Here is an 18,189-nt window from a genome sequence, read left to right on the forward strand (position 1 = left end):
TTCGCAAAAGCCCTGGCTTATTGATTTTAAATATTATATTTGGTGATATCTCTCAAAAGTTAGTTTACGTATGCCGTGGACAAAAAAGGGATAGGATAAGGGATCAGTTTTGACAACGTGTTGTGGGTGGGGCTTGACTGAAGAAACCTACAAAGTTAAAAGAAATATATTGTACAAATAGAAATATGTTTAAAAATGCATAAACAGAAAACACTTTGCTAATTTACACTATACCTTAGGAAATAATATTATGTAACTAATACAAAATTACTTAGGTACTTCTTAATTTTGTAGGTAGGTACCTATAAAGTAAGGAAAATATTTTTTTGACAGTGCGTCAGTCCGCCATGAACTTGTAGTTTTCACTTTACTATTATCATTGTTTGTGGTTAAGCTATATCTCTAATTTTTTTAAACTTTCAAGTAAGCTTAGTGAACTCAGGTAAGAATATTGTATTTTGAAAACAAGATTAATAATTGCATCTGACGTATTAAAAGACTCCGTCAAAAACTCATGTCATCGTTTTTGACCCATTCGCCGAAAGCAACTGACAAGTAGTGTTTTTGACATATTTCCAGAAATCATGCCTTCTGGAGCCTTATTTGGAAGCAGTAGTGCCCTGGGTGGCGGATCTGGGGGATCCAAACATCTGGTGGAATTCAGAGCAGGTAGAATGAACCTGAAAGATCGTATGATGCACCCTGATAATCGCAAAGGTTTCCTCTACGTTTATCAAAGTGACGACTCACTAATGCATTTTTGCTGGAAAGATCGTACTTCTGGGGCTATCGAAGATGACCTTATAATATTCCCCGATGATTGTGAATTCATGAGGGTGTCTCAGTGCACAACGGGACGAGTATTTGTACTTAAATTCAAATCTTCTTCAAGAAAACTATTCTTCTGGATGCAGGTGATTATCAAATACTTATATAAATATAATAGTTTAGGTTTGTTCAGTAACCACATCTGCATTTTCAAAATCTTCTCAACTTTCCCTTTCACATTCCCCTACCCCATTTTCTTCTGCCTCACAACATTATCCAATGTTGGGAATGCTTTCATCCCTCTTGCTCCGTGCACTCCTGTACTAATAGTTTTGTAACCATTTGCGCAATATATCTTATTTGGGATGTTTTAGGAACCTAAAACTGATAAGGACGACGAATGGTGTCGCCGCATCAATGAAGTCCTCAACAATCCCCCGGCGGTGGGAAGTGGCCGAGGAGGGAGTGGAGGTGCCCCGGACGGAGAATTGCAGAATATACTTAATAATATGTCCCAGCAACAATTGATGCAACTTTTCGGAGGAGTAGGTCAAATTGGAGGACTTTCATCATTATTAGGAACCATGAGGTATACTTTATTTCCCTATAGTTGACTTTATATTTTTATAATATCATCAATAAAACCATTCTTCTGTAAAAGTTGTGAATCATATTTGAAATCGGGCAAAATACTTTCAGAATTTATAAAAATAAAAATAAATATTTTCGAAGGACCGTGGAACACATTTAGATTGTTGCAGAAAAGAATCCTGTGAAATAAAGTATACAAGCGTTTGAGAAGTGTTCATTGGCAGAAAAATACAATATTATGTAATAAAATTATTATAATCTTTCAATTTCAATTAATATACTGGACAATTTGTATAGCGCCGTTGCTTTGGTTGAGTAAAAACCATGTTTCTTGTATATTCCATTTTGTGTTTTCAATAAAAGATACTGCATTGTCACTATCACTTGACTGATAATAATGTGGCCACATACAAAAATTATTGCCATTGCAAAATCTCTAAATAGTATAAAATGAAGTAGCTATCCGCGTTTGTGCTATGCGATGGATTTTGATAGGGTTTTCACTATAATTTAGAGAATTTCTTCCGGAAGGTTTATATATGCTTATTGTATTTGTAGAAAGTAGAGATAAGTCGATGTTAATCCTAGAATTCATTTCCTCAAAATTTTTTCTCCAAATCATTCACAACCCCGAGAAACGCCGGGTACACCTCAGCTAGTTATTTATAAATTTAAATTGAGTAGGAGCAATTATAATATTTATTGCATTTATCTCACTGTAAACTATCTCTGGGTGGATTTATTTATTCTGGGTACTTGCTTACCTTTTCACACGATTCCTGAAGCAATCCTTGACCTCAGGCATCGCCCCCGTGGAACTCATTAATTTTGCCTCGGAATGCTTGAAGTATGCATTCATTGACTATGTGCTCGGTCCACACCACACCCTAATCACACATTAACTCCTGTATCTATGTCTTTTGAATTATGATTGATTATTAGCATACAAAACTTCTAGCAGGTCCTCCACTGGCCAAAGCTCCCGCTCCAGCAGCTCCACCCCCACGGCCAGTCGTCCCCCGTCGGAAGCCCCCCGCGCCCCCGCCCGGCCTCCCCGCCAGGCGCCCCAGGAGCCCCTCGCCCCCCTCACACCCAGCACCCCCAGCACCACACAGGCATCCTCTGCATCCGGCCAGCCTCCTACCACTAGAGGTAATATATTAATGTACCAAAGACAGCTCTTTTTGATCTCTTTCATATCTTATGAGCTATTCCATAGTGCTATACAACATTCTCAAAATACAGATTTCCCATAATCTATAAAATTAATTTAATAGTTTATGGTATGTTTGCTAATAATTTGTAAAGGTTTGTGTAGTCAACTTTATGTAATTTTTCTAGTGATTGCTGTTTATGTTTTGCAATGAGAATGGGTTAGTTTGGTTTGTAACCCCATTTAAATTCATATCTAGCACAACAGCAAAAATTTTTTTCAATCACACTGGAATTAATGAATTATGTTCATTATCAATCCATGTATTCATAAGAATGTTAATTATTCTTAGAAAGTGTAACAAGTCAACTACTGAAAAACCATCTTTGGAACATATCATTCACCAATTTAAATAACCTGTTATTTCCTTTCAGCTGGCCAAGCAATCCACCTTTCCGATCTTCAGAAGTACTTGTCCACCTTAACGGCTCCCCCAGAAGAAGGGGGTCCGTCAGCCGGTTCCGCCGGGGGTGCTGAGAATGTGGATCTAGCCTCCGTGATCTCCGGCGTAGACGTGATTGCCACCGCGAAGCCCCACGCGGCGGACCTCAGGGAGCACCTGCCCCAGCCTGCGCCGGATCAGCAACAAGATGATATTGAGACTACACTGCTGTCGCCACAGTTCTCTCAGGTGACTAATAATGTGAAATTAAAATGGTCTGTGAAGAAGATGCATGCAATAATAAGCTGATTCGAACACCGTGTATGACAAGCATGTACATATTTGGATTGGGGTGAAGTGAGAGTTGCTTGTCCGAAAAAAACATTTTGTCAATTTCCTGTGAAAAGAGTCAAATAAGCCCTTTTGTATATCCTTTTTGATCCCACTTTAAGTTGGTGTTTCATATTTTTACTGCTTCTGATATTACACAAGCTTTGTTAAAATATTTTTAAATGCCAGTCTCACCGAATAAATGATTTTGTAGTGTTTCACAGCAGGCTAAAGATGAAAAAAATATGGACATTCTTTTACAGTAATTTATATTCAACATGTATGCAATGCTTCCAGATGCTAATGAATCTTCGAGTGTTCTCTGTTGTCGTATTGCGGGGTAATTGCTACAACAAGGTAATTCCAAAATCAGCAATTTCGAGTTACACACAAAACCATAACATTATTTCCTCACCCATGTATGCCACTGCTATGTATGGACTGACAGAGTGGAAGGCAGGAGAAGCAGAGAAAGGTCACTAATGTGCTCGAGTGACCAAGTGTCACTGGCGTCTGGTATTTCGTTTTCTGCAGCTCTCCATGCGGCGCAGAACCGCGAAGAGCGGTCCACCCAGCAATGAGGAACCGACTTAGGAAGAAAAAGTATGCCACAAACACGTAATATGTTGTATGCATTGGCGAGGAAATAAAGTTATGGTTTTGTGTGTAACTAAAAAAGTTGATTGGGAGTTACCTAGTTGTAGTAATTACCCTGCGATACAGCACTGCAAAATATCTAGTAGCACCCGTTTGCTAATAAGTTTATTTTGTCTTCCAGGCAATGTCATTATTCTCCAATGCCATTTCTTCGGGCCAGCTGGGTCCGATCATCTCCCAGTTTGGTTTGGGGAGTGAAGCCGTGGCGGCCGCACAGAAGGGAGACATGAAGGCCTTCATCAAGGCGTTAGAAAACGAAGAGAAGAAAACTCAAACGCAAGATAAGTCAAAACCAAAAGAAAGAGATGATGATGAGGACAGTATGGCTTTGGATTAGAGGTATCTCTATTGATGATGTACATCACATAATAAATACAACAACATATATTTATTCGCATGTTTTTGCCAATAGATATCAATATGTACCACCTTATATGCTTTTTATTTTTAATTTTGTGTTATGATAAAATGTCTAGTAAAAAAATGTTATTCAAATAAATCTTTTCACTAAATACACAACTTGGCAATTATTTAAAATAAATTATTCCACTTTTATTTTATTTATATTAAATCTCCTTACGCAGGTAAAATATTGGTAAAACAAGGTTAGCTCATCAATGGGGTAGAGCCGTGATTGGTTAGAAAGTCGTGATGTAGCTAGAAGTCCATTTTCCACTGGGAGACTTGAATTTACTGCAATACAACTGGAGTCAAGCCACTCTGAATGCATGTGCAATGATTTATTTATAGTACGTTGGTAATATTATACTAATTATTAAATTAAAATTGTTTGGAATAAGGGAAAAATCTCAGGAATATTTGCATTTTTACTTGTGTATTGATGATGTAGAATCGAGGTTATTAGCACCTTGTACATACTGCCTTTGAAGATATTCAAATTGAAAGTCTCATTTAGCAACTATCATGACAAGGGTATCGATATGACAGTGAAAGTGTTGAGAATAATTGTATTCATACAAAGAGTCGCACACGGTGGTAGATACTCTCACCATTGCCTTGGTGAAAGTCATGAAAGACCACTATTCGGAATCGAAGCATTGCTTGAAATAGCTTTAGCCGTATTTGGTGACTCTTCCCAATTTCCCTCCCCTCCCCATACCGAAATAGCCCAGGCTCTTCATCGCAGCTAAACGGAATAATACATTTTATTTGTAATGCAACATAATTATATCAAAATAAGCCAAATTTCAACAAATATTTTTTTAACTACAACTCCACACAGGAGGCCCCGAGGAAAAAAAAATTCCTCAGGGCCTGTCATCTTTGGGGATGCTGTGCAGAAGATCTTTTTGAGAAGACGAGGTTATGAATGTGGGTTTTGAAGAGACTCATATTGTAGGAGGGAGGAAACATGATAATCTTTCTGCAATCCGTTTGTTAAGACGGGAATCTATCAAACGGACCGCCCGTTTCTGCACTGAGTTATTCGATTTTTTAAGTGTTTTGGGGCTCTAGACCTGAGGTGGCTGTCAAATTCAACAGTGGTTTAAACTATGTACAAACCTGCATAAGTGGTCTTGGGGTCGCGAATGGTTTGGAGTAATTTAGTGTACCTAAAAACTGGTTTTATGGTGGAAATAGATATTATTATTGTTAAGAATTGAAAAAGTATTTTTTAATTCTTACACTTGATCGCGCCATGCCTATCTCGGGCTTCCTGGATGTCTTTAATCATTAACTTCCATGTCCATGTCGTACACAAGCTGTAACTGTTCAAGGGTTTTGCTCTAGTTTCGTGCCCGTAACCTCAGGAGTACCCCAGGGATCTCACCCTGGCCCCCTTTTATTTAATATTTTTATGAATGACGTTAGCAAAATTATCCGTAATTCTCAGCTATACTTATATGCTGATGACAAAAAGATAGTCAAAATCATAAAGTCTGAGATGGATTGCATAGAACTCCAGCATGACCTTGACTCTCTGGTGAATGAATATTGTTTAAAAAATCACCTTCTTTTGAATGCAGACAAATGCAGCGTCATATCTTACTCTCGAAAGAAACACACAATATTATATCCCTACAAAATTAAAAACAAACTCTTAAACAGGGTAAATGTGATTACAGATCTTGGAGTCCTAATGGACAGTAAGCTTCTTTTTCAATCTCATATCGAGCATATCACGTCGAAAGCTTTGAAAATGCTGGTATTTATACTTAGAGTATGTTCAGTTTTCAAAAATCCACAAACATTTAAGATTCTCTACATATCTTACGTCAGAAGCCACCTAGAGTATGCATCAACAGTGTGGAACCCTCATAGTTCTACATATAAATCAAACATAGAAAGAGTTCAGAAAAAGTTTTTGAAATATGTGTCTTATCGCATGCGAAATGATGAAAACAATGTGTCCATGAACCTTAAAACTCTTGATCAACGCCGAGATATCAGAGACCTAGTAATGCTATATAAGATAATCCACTATTTTATTGATAGCCCATACCTTTTACAAAATATTCATTTCAGATGTCCATTAAGAGTAACTCGATCTCCGGACACATTTTATATTCCTAAGAGCAATACTAATTATCTTGAAAATGTATTTATAAGAAGAAGCTGTAGCACCTTTAATAGATTATGCCCAAATATCGATGTGTTCAGTACGTGCCTCGCAGGATTCATAGCATTCCTAAGAGAGTAGCGTTCAATCGTTGCGGGAAACTTAGAAGTGTTAGTGTGTGTATTGTTTTTGTATGGGTTGAATCTGTAGTCTTTTTTATTTTTATTTTTTTGGAGATTTTCCTTTTCTACTAGTTAGTATTTATATTGTATTGTATTATTTATATTCATATGATTTTCTACCTATATTTAAAATGAATCTTCTGTGGAAACTTTACTGGTTTATGCAACTTGGTAAAAATGATTTGTATTAAAATATATTTGTATAACTGTTTGTTTCCCAAATAAAATAAAATAAAGTACATTCTCCTTACACCCCTTACTTCGTTCATTATTTTGTGCCATATTTTACCATACATAAGTATTTGTTTCATTTGATCGCGCCACATCTTCCTCAGGAGTCCCCGACTTTTTCTACCTTTCGGCTACAGTACACCATATTTTTACTATTAAAAAAATTTACATTAGATCGACATTAATTCAATCACTCCAGTGCAGAGATAAAGCGTTGAGTCTTTCATGGGCGTCACCGACTTTTTATACCATTCACTACTGTATACCACATTGTTATCTACTGTTAAAAAAGATAACATTGTATTGTCTTTAATTTGACTATGTATATCATTCTAGTGTGGAGATAAAGCGTTAAGTCTTCCTCGGGCGTCCCCGAATTTTTATATTGTTCACTACCATATACTATTATGTACTGTTAAAATCAATCGACTTGAATTCGACTCATATGTACAAACATATGTGAGGAAATTAACTTAGATTTACCAAAAAATAATATTATATACATAGTGAAAAGTAAAAGAGATTGTTCCTTTCGGACTCCAAATGGATTTTAAGCTATGTTGCGAGCGGCCCAATGCATTTTTTTCCGAAAAGCGCCTTTACGAGCCAAAGTTATTAAATACATTTTCTATGAACTTTGGGTTTTGGTGTGTTTTCTATAAGGATCTTCCGATATATCCGATATTCGACAATTCAAGTAGCTTGGTGATTACCGCCATATATCCGCACAGAGGTTCGTACACACGCACACATTCTACACTAAAATATGGCGCTGGTCAGTCCTGTGGTAGCCGCCTACTAATGGGTAATAATGTGCTTATAATGGGCTTGGTCCTGGGGTGTGAGTTCGCTGTTTCGATCAGGTAACCAAGGGCTAGAGATATCGGGGTCCGAGGAAGTCCAGAATCAAACAAGATCAAGGGTAGAAACAGGCAGAAACCAGTCGGGCAGGGTGTGGAATCGAGAAGAGAGCACTTGGCGAGAGATGTAACGAGAGTGGAGAGTGTGTCTGACGGACTCTCCGAGATTGGAGTGTGACTGCGAGTGGAGTCCGAGACTGAGTAGTTTGTAAAGGGCTGCGCATCTGTATATATTGAGTGTGAAAGCGTGACCCTGTTTCGTTGTGTGCCAATGTTTCGCGTGTCTGATCGTTATCCACGATCGCATAAGCCCATGATACAATTATTCATTAAATGCTCCTCTTCACGATTCTCGCTCGACACTACTTTCTTCCCGCTTGTTTATTAAAATAAGGAAAAAAGATACAAAAATATGTATAGCAAATAAGGAGTAAAGTTATTGTTTTTGACTTCTACTGTTTATACTAGCATAATAGAAATATTTAATTATCACTTCAAATTTATCATAACCAAATAATATTAGCAATGGTCATACTTAATCGGAAATGTATCGAATATATTGCTTGAACCCTCAGACCACCATTTTGTTAATTCGCATTCGCTGCACTGGGAAATCGAGTAATATGTTTAAATTATTACATATGAAAAAAAAAAGTTTTAAAAGATTATTTACCAAAATCGAATAGTTGGAATGCATTTTTATATTATTGGATTCGAAATTTCGAAATTTTAGAATGATAGCCAACCTCCGATATGAGATGGCACCAGCAGTTAAAGAAGATTTTTGAAATCGAGATTGTTCGTTTATTCTTAATAATTGATCATTTTATGCCTGTCCCATAGACTAAATACGGTCTGTCCTCATATTTTTAATTTTTTTCAAATTATTAATATTCGAATTTCGCGCAATTATCATTTTTAAAAGGTGCCTACTTTACCATTTGCAAGAACGAGAACTTTTAGTTACTGGCAGCACCAAATAACTGAGTTCCGAAGGAGAACGAAGATGCACGATCACGATCGTTTTACGTTGTACTGTACTACGGAATGGAGGGGATCAGGGGAATGAGGTGGGGAGCGAGGACCTTTGTGTGATTGTTGTGTCCGTGCGTTAATATCATTTCACATCGTATCAAATGTAACCCGCACGCGCGTTTATAAGTGTATTTTTTGTTTATCATACAAATTTTTAGGCAACAGTGCTTTTGTGATGAGTATCTTTACATGTTGATTTATCAAATCTGTTGACATAATAATATAACAATGTCACTGTGTAGTGAGGAGAATGGAGTAGTTGTGTGTACGTACTTATCACTATTTCGCAAGATGTATGAATAACGGATTGAGGGTATCCCTCTTGGCGACAGAGAGGTACGGTAACAAGTGCACTGTGCGGGAAAGGGAGAGATAGCTGGACATGGCTCGCAGAAAAGGAATTTCCTCCAATACAAATAAATCCAGTAAGTGTTTTACCTGCAATATGCAAACATATTACCTATGTTAGTGTGTTGATTAATATTATAAGTTTTTATCTGATTTTGTTTCCTTATTGTAATCATTTAGATTGGCTAGCCATATACCTGTTTTCGTACCTTAAAGCAGGTGTTTTTGGTGAACGGACCTCTTACTTTCAGGTAGGTATTTATCTCGTTAGGTCATAATAAAATACCACCCATTCAGAGGGTACCGATGATTATATTATGCACATAATATGTATAATGTTATATTATCTAAGTATGTAGTTTTGTATGCTTCGTTTCGGTTTTACCATGCGAAAAACCACCGATTTTTTCAATATTCCTGCTCAGTTTCAAATAACTTCAATAGGTATGTAATTTGTAATAAAAATATTGTAACTACTTGTAAAATGATAAATTGTAGAACAATTAGATAAATTCGTTTTAAACTATGGAAATGAATGTAAAATAGATTTCATTCGTAATAATATTTAGTCGAATTTTAATGCAAAGGTACTTCCAGCTACTAATCGAAAATTGATAAAAGAAAGTGTAATCCCAATTAGCTGATTATGAAAGTAGCGAAGTCGTAACGAAAAATAATTCAAATGCACCCAACAAAGCGCAGAGCACCCTGCATCACAACGGCAACACGTAAAATCACTCCATTAAATCATTTATGTACCGAATGTTAAATTGATCAACAGCGTCTGTACTCTGTAACTTTATATCAGATAGAAAAAATAATGATTACCATGGCAGGGGGGTATTGGGTGGGTGGGAGGAAGGGGTGTTGGATTGACACTGCGAGGTGGGTGGAGGGAGGGGACAGAGAAGATGGCCGGGGAGGGGGTATCAGTAAACTTTGCCCAACATACCTCGTGCGTCATCCCGATTCAAGAAAGTTAACCCGCTGTTCGCCGCCGCGCGAATTACGTCACCAAAAGTGTTCAGCGAATTTAGTCCGTCTCTCCCGTCCTTGCCTTTTTTGCTGTTTACATTTTTTAACGAGAAAGTCGGATTATTATGTATATGTAGATTATTTAATTTCATGTTATTTTGCACTTCGTCGCGTCAAAACATCCATTTTGGTGACAACCTTTTCGTTTGAGTCTATTACAAATAATAATGTGTTTGCTTTTCTGTAATGGGAATATTATAATGTGGTTCGTTCGCCGTGGATACAGAGAATCACATAATAACAGGGCCTTCCTCGAAGTATCATTGCAGTCCCTGTAATTTAACCCTTGCCAATCTGCTGCTCGACTTTGTGGTATTCAAAAGCCAATTGATCAATCCGTTGTCCTGTACCCTTACTCTTTGGTTAAGCCAACCATAAAACCATAAAAAGGTTTGATAAGCTAGGAAAAGGTTACCCCTTTGTCGGGAAAAGTAAATAGATAATGGAGTTATAATGTTCGCATCTCATTAATAGTTTTTTTTCTTTTGGTTATAATAACAGTTTTATTTTAACTCGACTAATTGAAAATATTATACTTCTTGCACTAAATAATCGATAAACCAAAACGTTTCACGCGTAAAAGAGTTAGTTTTTTTGCTGTATTTATAAAGAAGTTTCATTGATGCGAAAAAGATTGTGCCAATGAATGCCCTGTTTTGGATAAACGCTTTCGGGGAATTGTTTTGCGACCTACTAAAAATTTTCCACCTGGTAAATAGTAAAAGCTTGTCAAAATCTAATGGACCAGATGAACCCGGTACGATCGATCCTTGTGCAAGATATGAACCGTTTCTGGAACATGCCAATAACATTTTCAGACTCAAAACGAACAACTTTGTAGATACTTTTGGTATTTCCCTGGTGAAAGACCACCATTAAGAACGGAATGTTGATTGAAATGGCTTTAGCCTTGTTTGGTTACCGGCTCTGAATATCGAGGCACTTCCCACATTCCTCTCCCCCTCCCTTCCTTTCCCCTTACTCTTAGCTTCACAACATACTCCAATTGTGGGTGCCGTGGTCTCACTGTCTACGGTTAGCAGCTAATAGTTGGGATTTTTGTGTGGTGTTCACATAAAATACAATAAATTTGATATAGGTACCTGAGGTTTTTTGGGCACTGTCAACTTCATCCTAATTGGTCGTGAATCACATCCTGGGTAGATGAAGTACACAGAGTTACGATTTTCAAAAAACTGGTCAACGCTATATAAAGCAATTATTCACAAATTTAGATGCGATTGAACGTACTTTCCAAACAAGTGATCGCAGGGGTCCAAGAGAGCTGGTGAGATTTGAAAAGAAAGGTACTTTTAGTGGTAGTAGAAAAAAAGAAAGGCAGTGGTGATCTCGTACAGATTTTGGTAGTTATTATTGTTTTACACAAACAAAACTCGAGTAGGTATTTTCAATATTACACCATTGTGTGTTTGTCTGGTTTAACGCCTATGTTTCTTTTCGTCTACGTACATAATATTTGCACAAGTTTTGTAACGATTTTAAATGCACCTTAAAAAGTGTAGTTGTTCTAATTATTATTTATTAACTGTGATAAACGACTATCGGCTAGGTTAAACCTTTGCGAGTTACCGTCCAACATCACAAACTCTTGATGAAAGAGCCACCTGTCGACAACAATATAATTATACTCTGAACTGATGAAATATACATTTTTTAATCTACCTAGGTACCTAGGTACATAAATAAACACAAATTCTGATCAAATTGTTTTCTTTTTGTTTCTCAACGTTATCGCATCTGCGTATTGTTTAACGTTTCGCTGTAAAAACCGGAACATTATTTGACGTAGAAAAATGTATACCATTATATTTTTTATTCTTTCGACCCTGTCGGCGATAACTTAATTATACATATTATTTGCGGCGCCATTTTACATGTTGTGTAAGATTGTTTTAATTTGCGAAACTCACTGATAACACAGTGCATGATATTATTATCTAATCATACGAGTTAAAGCCAAGTACCTACCGTCATTATTTAAAACTTTATCTACAATAATTTGCTCGGACTACAACCTCGTCCGCCAACTTTCACGATACGTGAAGATGAATAGGTAGTTGTTGAAATATATTCACTATTTGTCTATTGATTGCATAATTACCCAACTCTTACGTATCGTTGTGACCAAAGATATTAGAGTTCTTCTAATATCTTTGGTTGTGACTGTTAAGGGGGGAGGGGGGTTCATTCTATTCGCAGTTTCCAATAATAATCCCTTTCCGTTAACATGTCTTCTAAGGTCAGACTCTCTTAACTTTTATATTTTTATTTCTTCTCCTATCTCGCGATTCCATTTGCTTATTGTTTTATTTTGCCAATATTTAACATTTATTAATTGATGAGTCATTCATTACTGATATGAGAAATCTACGCACGTCATTCGTTTTAGCCGTTTTACATAATATTATGTCTTCTCGCAATTATGTTATTATGTGTCATTATTTCTTATCACAAGTTGGAAATAAACCAGAATCTTATTATTTATTTTGTAGCTAGCGATGAAATGTAATATAAAAACGTACTATAAATAATACGTAACCCATAATAAATAATTTCGTCGATGATGGTCACTGTAATGCTGCTCGAAACGTTGGCTAAAGACGAAGGTAGGAAGACGAACTATAAGATGCAATACATATTTGTAACAAGTAATAATTAACATCGCCTAAGTACATTAATTCGGCGTTCTTAACGATTTCTATGTTCCAAGTATGGCTTACATGAAAATAATGTAGAATTTAGATTAGCTTTTTTAAGACAAATGTTTCAAAAAATAAAAATGAACAACCTGCCCGCTGACAGAAAACAAGCAACCTACGCCCGTATTCTCCGAATCTGATTATGTTTACAGATTTTGTTTGTCTCTGGGATACCTCGTCAAACTTGAAAACGTTCTCTTTTCGAATATGTAATTCCTCCTGGCGACACAGTGTCGCGCCGTCCTCTCGGCTCTCGGCTCCCGCCCAGCCGAGTCGACTGCACCGTCCGCGTCCGTTGGGCGCTCAAGAGCTCGGGCCAGGTCGGCCAGGCGTCAGGCCACACCGGGCGGAGTTATTTCGGCTGATGCTGCGGCCTGCGACACGACAAGGCTGCTCGCGGTGCGGGGCGGGTGAAGGGGGGCGAGCTGGGGAATCCTTCTGGCGCCAGACCGCCGCCCGGTGTCTGAGTGCTCTGTCTCCCTCCCGCCCGCAACCGACTCCACCTCGCTCTGTCCCGTTCGCACCGGCCTACGGATTCGCGCGGCCAAATGCCAGACGAAACGGCTGGCGAGACCGACCCATTAATAGCGAGCGCCGAGCGGCATGTCTCCGTGCGCGCCGTTTGCCAAGGCTGGAAATAACCTTTTTGCTAAATTCTTTCTTCTCTTGTGATAATTCTATCACGCCTGGACTGTGCTACGAGATCAGAATTGAGCCGACAAAGCACGGGGTATGCGGTTAGTAAAATAATACCAACGAGTAACAAAGAACTGATCATTATCACTTTTAAGTTTTAGATAGACGATTTTGAAGGGTTCATTTTGAGTATGCACAGAGCTGCAAATATGATTAGCGCGGCGGGGATTGGCCTTATTGCCGTATCGAAGCGCAATATTCCGGGTCGTATTCTAGAGTGGAATGAATGAGCGAAGGATATTATTTGTTTATCGATTCCGTCTTGATAATACGAAGTTAATGAAATCATCATAATTGAGTAGGGGTCAACATCATAAAACCCTGTGCATACAATAATAATATCAAATCTTTGTAAACAATTTCTAAACCCGAATAAATTGAACTGCACAGGAAATAATGCCCCTTGCGTAATTTTATTTGGGTCAAACGTTAACTGTCGTTTAACGACTGAGTATGTACTTAGTTAAAACAAACCAACAGGCATTATTAACATAATAATTATTTTATTTAATCTGTGTGGAGTTTTCTAATGAACGCACTCCGAACAGATTATCTAAGTAAAGGATGAAATATCACTATAATTATTACTAGGATGCCATAAACCCATTGGTTGGGTAAATTTAGGCCTTTTATAAGGTGATTACGATTACACATTAACAAAAACCTTGGTCCTCTAAATTCAGTTTAGGTAGGTTCAACATACCTATCATAACCTATTTTAATGTGTAGGTACCTACATACTCGCAGTAAGTTATTTCAATGATAAACATTTGAAACTCACGACCCCGTTTGCAATTCTCAAAACCTCGTGTGAAGGAATATTAATAATTAATAATAAAAATATTAGGATTGTTTGTACAGTGTCGTTTTTGTGAAAAATCACCACAAGGGCGCTGTACAAATATATAATATATTTCTACAATGATCTAACCTATTACCAACCATAGACTAGACAAACTACTATCAACAGATTGCATCCATCGGTTCGTCGATCACTAATACAATACAATGCATTTGATCTACGAACGTGATGCTGCTAATGGACATATAGGGTGAATGTCCCAAAGGTCAGCCTCTTAAGATTTTTACTTGATTTATTACACTTTAAAAAGTAGTAAATAGCGTTTAAGTTTCTAACAATTACACCTTATTATAGTTCAAAGAACAGACTATTCACTTATCATTATTGGAAATGTATTTGTTTCAATGAAAATGATTTAAAGGCCTTTCAAAAATTAAATGCCAAAATCACCCAAAGTCAGCCACCATGTGCCTATCTCCAGCCTTTCGAGTTCCTAAAGTCAGCCTAGTCGACGGCTGAGGGTTTTAAATTATTACATATGACGTGAAATTAAAAAAATAGGTATTCAATAATAGCAATTTTATTTATATCTACATAGTAAGCAGACAAATATGGCAAGTAAATTGTTTAGAAGCAACTTCCGCATAAGGTATACCCCGTTTTTGGGTACACTTGAGGTGATACCATCTTGGACAGATGTCACAACCAACAGTTTTCAGATCATCGTCTTCTACATCACTGATTAATTCTTCTTCACATCCAGTGCATGAAATTTTAGATTTTTTCAGATCATCATCTACTACAGCACTGTGTAATTCTTCTTCACATCCAGTGCTTGAAATTTTAGATTGAGTAGATGTTACATTTAATTTCTTATTGGTTTCTCCAGTCTTTCGTCCTAGGTTCTTGTATTTGTCAGTGTTTGCTTTTCGTTTCATTTGTTCTTCCCTTCTTTTCGTTCGTTCTTCTATTTTTGTAGCCTGTTCTTCTTTTCTTTTTTTTTTATTGCTTCTTGCCTTTCAATCCTCTTTTTTACTAGTGCCTGTTTTATATCTTCTTTTTTGGCAATGTAATTCTTCCAAGCATCAGACGAAATTGTCATCGGCATCGGTTCTCCTGGTTTCAATTTTCTTTTTCCAAGACAAGACTGAATTATAATTTTCCGAATTCCCTTGCCATTCTCTAATAGTTTTTCGCCATTCGACTTTAAGAGGCCGGAAAACGCTGACGTCAGCTGGTTGCATCAAGTGAGTCGTGTTTGGGGGTAATGAATAGAGAATTATTTGATTATCATTGCAGAATTTGCTCAGCTCAAGAGTAAGGTGGAATTTATGACTATAACTTTTCCAGTTTTAGGGCAAACACTAAAACTGGTTTCATCGCCATTAAGTATTCTTCTCGGGTCTTCCAAAAGATCTATAGCATTGATGTCACTTAAATACTTTTTGAGATCATTAAACCATTTGCGTATGTACTCTTCAGTAACAACCGCTCTACCCTTACTTATACCTTCCGGGACACGCTCATTCAAGATTGGATGTCTCTTAATAAATAGGTCGTACCATTTTCTTCCCGGTCTATCATTTGTGAAGGGGTTTGGGCGTTTGTCATCCTTCATAATTTTTTGAACTGTGTTTAAAAGATCATCCTTCTTTCTTGAAAATCCACATTTGGCCAATTCGGATAACCATTGCACAAAGACTCTTCTTCCTCTTTAGTTAATGTGGTATCTCTACCCATATTTGTTTTATCAGGAACTCTGCCGTGGAGACGATCTTGTAGAGTTCCCCTGGGAACTCCATATTTTCTGCTGGCTTCTCTGATGCTAATTTGATCTCCCCTTATTGCTCGGAGAGCATCTTCAATTTTGCTTCGGTCGTATTGTAGAAGGGGTTTTTTATATCCCTTTGGTTTGACGATCTTCTCTTTCGGCATGTTGAATTTCGTTTTTATGAATACCTACCTAGAATTCAAATACAACATTAAATCATTCACCATGCCATAAAGTGTATTAGCACGTTGATGGCTGACATTTGGATCATTAAGTTCCTAAAGTCAGCCACGTCTACCCCAAAACAAAATGAGGCGGCTGACCTTTGGTGTTTTTATTTTAATGCATTTATTTGTGTATGTAAGACCACATTGTAAATATAGAGAACACTACTGCACACTTAGATTCCATATTTGAAATAACCTACACATGGCCTAAGGACAGCCCCCCCGGCTGACTTTAGGATGCTCTAACAAAATTTGTTCCTAAAGTCAACCACCACAACATTGCAAAAATCAAACATCATAAACATAATTTGAATGCTTGAAAACAAGGCAAAATAATCACAGAAACATAAAATAACACTTAACTCAACAATATTAGTAAAATTCAGGGTTTTTAAACTTACTTTGAAACCGTGGTCAACTGCAAATTTATTATGGCGCGCGGGAGAATGTCTGACAGGTCTTCACTTGTTTGAAAGCAACGGTCGAATATAGGGACAGAAAATAAGTTAGAGCCGCCATTTTGAAACCATGTTTGGTTCATTAGTTACTAGTGCGTGAACATTCTCATAGATGGTGATAGAGTGCACATTTTTCTTATTATTTCACGAAATTATGAAAGAGGCTGACAATAGGCACAGGCTGACTATAGGAGCGTTCACCCTATGTATTACAATTTATTTACATTCTGTACGGGCAGATAATATACATACTGGACCATACTTACCTGGAAGGTCACTTCAGTAATAATAATAATAATAACATAACATTTATATAGCGCAGTTTTGTGTTGTTTCACTTCAAGTGCGCTTAACTATAATAAACTTAAAATAAAATTTCGTATTGTGTTCCTTTAAAAAAAATTAATTACATAATATGAAATAAAGAATAAACGGTTTACACAAAAGCAGAGAATAAAATTTAACAATAACAGTGCTATTTTAGTAGAGGACAACAATAAAAGACAGTGACAGTGCACGAAAAAAACTTTAAAATTAAAATATTATATAAAACAGGAAAACATTAAAATATTATATAATAGGTGTGCATTAAACATAAAAGTACAATAAGGAGGAAACCGAAACCAAACAATTACCGGGAAACTTCAAAACCTGGCTTTTTATAGTATATTAAAAAAGAAGCTTAGATTCATGAGAATATAAATGATTTTAAATTATTAAATATGATTTTTTGAACAATTTTGTTTTTAAAACCCGTTTAAATTCAGCCAAATTTTGTATATTGGTAAGGGCTGGGGGAAGTTTATTCCAAATGAGTGGGCCAGCTACACGAAAAGAGCGATCATAGTAAACAGCTCGATTTGACCGAGAAAGTTCGATTAAACGATTGGTAACATCTATATCTGCTGACCTCAGAGTAAGCTGTCTATCGCTTAGGTTTTGTCGGACACATAATTCCGATATATAGGCTGGCGCCATTCCCTGCAATGCTTTGAAGGTCATTAAGCAGATCTTGAACTCTATTCTTTCAGGGCATCGAAGCCAATGAAGACGATCCCTTAGAAGCGGGGTTATACGACAATGCTTAGATTCACCAAAAATCATTCTCGCCGCAGCATTGAAAACGGACTGGATTCTGTTGAATTGTTTTTTAGGTAGGCCAGCATATGCACTATTACAATAGTCCATACGTGAGACAACGAACGAATTTATGAGTGATTTTGCTCCATCAAAGGGAAGGCATCTCCTAATTGATTTTATCTGCCTTAGATGGAAAAAGCCAGCACTTACAGTTTTTGAAATTTGCGATTCAAGAGAAAGACAATTGTCTAAAGTGAAACCTAGAAATTTTATTTCCGTAGA

General features: G+C 37.0%; 2 protein-coding genes across 3 annotated transcripts in view; both read left to right on the forward strand.

Annotated features, from left to right (window-relative positions):
• The first annotated feature begins 320 nt into the window (after nucleotides 1-320).
• On the forward strand, nucleotides 321-4,460 carry Rpn13 (regulatory particle non-ATPase 13). Of its 2 annotated transcripts, none has more exons than XM_089650871.1 (6): nucleotides 321-442; nucleotides 580-914; nucleotides 1,143-1,357; nucleotides 2,318-2,511; nucleotides 2,947-3,203; nucleotides 4,063-4,460. In XM_089650871.1, exons 2-6 carry the CDS (start codon nucleotides 585-587, stop codon nucleotides 4,276-4,278), a joined length of 1,212 nt encoding a protein of 403 aa, XP_089506997.1. In that variant the 5' UTR covers nucleotides 321-442; nucleotides 580-584; the 3' UTR covers nucleotides 4,279-4,460. The 2 variants fall into 2 exon arrangements, with proteins under 2 accessions (XP_089506997.1, XP_089506998.1); XM_089650872.1 differs by having other exon boundaries at nucleotides 2,321-2,511.
• A 4,331-nt stretch (nucleotides 4,461-8,791) lies between these two features.
• The window catches only part of shn (zinc finger protein schnurri), a 62,246-nt gene continuing 52,848 nt past the window's right edge, over nucleotides 8,792-18,189 (forward strand). The window contains exon 1 of the mRNA XM_089648120.1: nucleotides 8,792-9,195. Coding sequence (XP_089504246.1) covers nucleotides 9,153-9,195 — 43 coding nt within the window. The 5' untranslated portion in view covers nucleotides 8,792-9,152. The remainder of the gene's footprint in view (nucleotides 9,196-18,189) is intronic.

This window comes from Hesperophylax consimilis, chromosome 3 (genome assembly GCF_061612785.1).
Source record: "Hesperophylax consimilis isolate HC1 chromosome 3, BYU_Hcon_1.0, whole genome shotgun sequence".
NCBI classification, from domain to species: domain Eukaryota; kingdom Metazoa; phylum Arthropoda; class Insecta; order Trichoptera; family Limnephilidae; genus Hesperophylax; species Hesperophylax consimilis.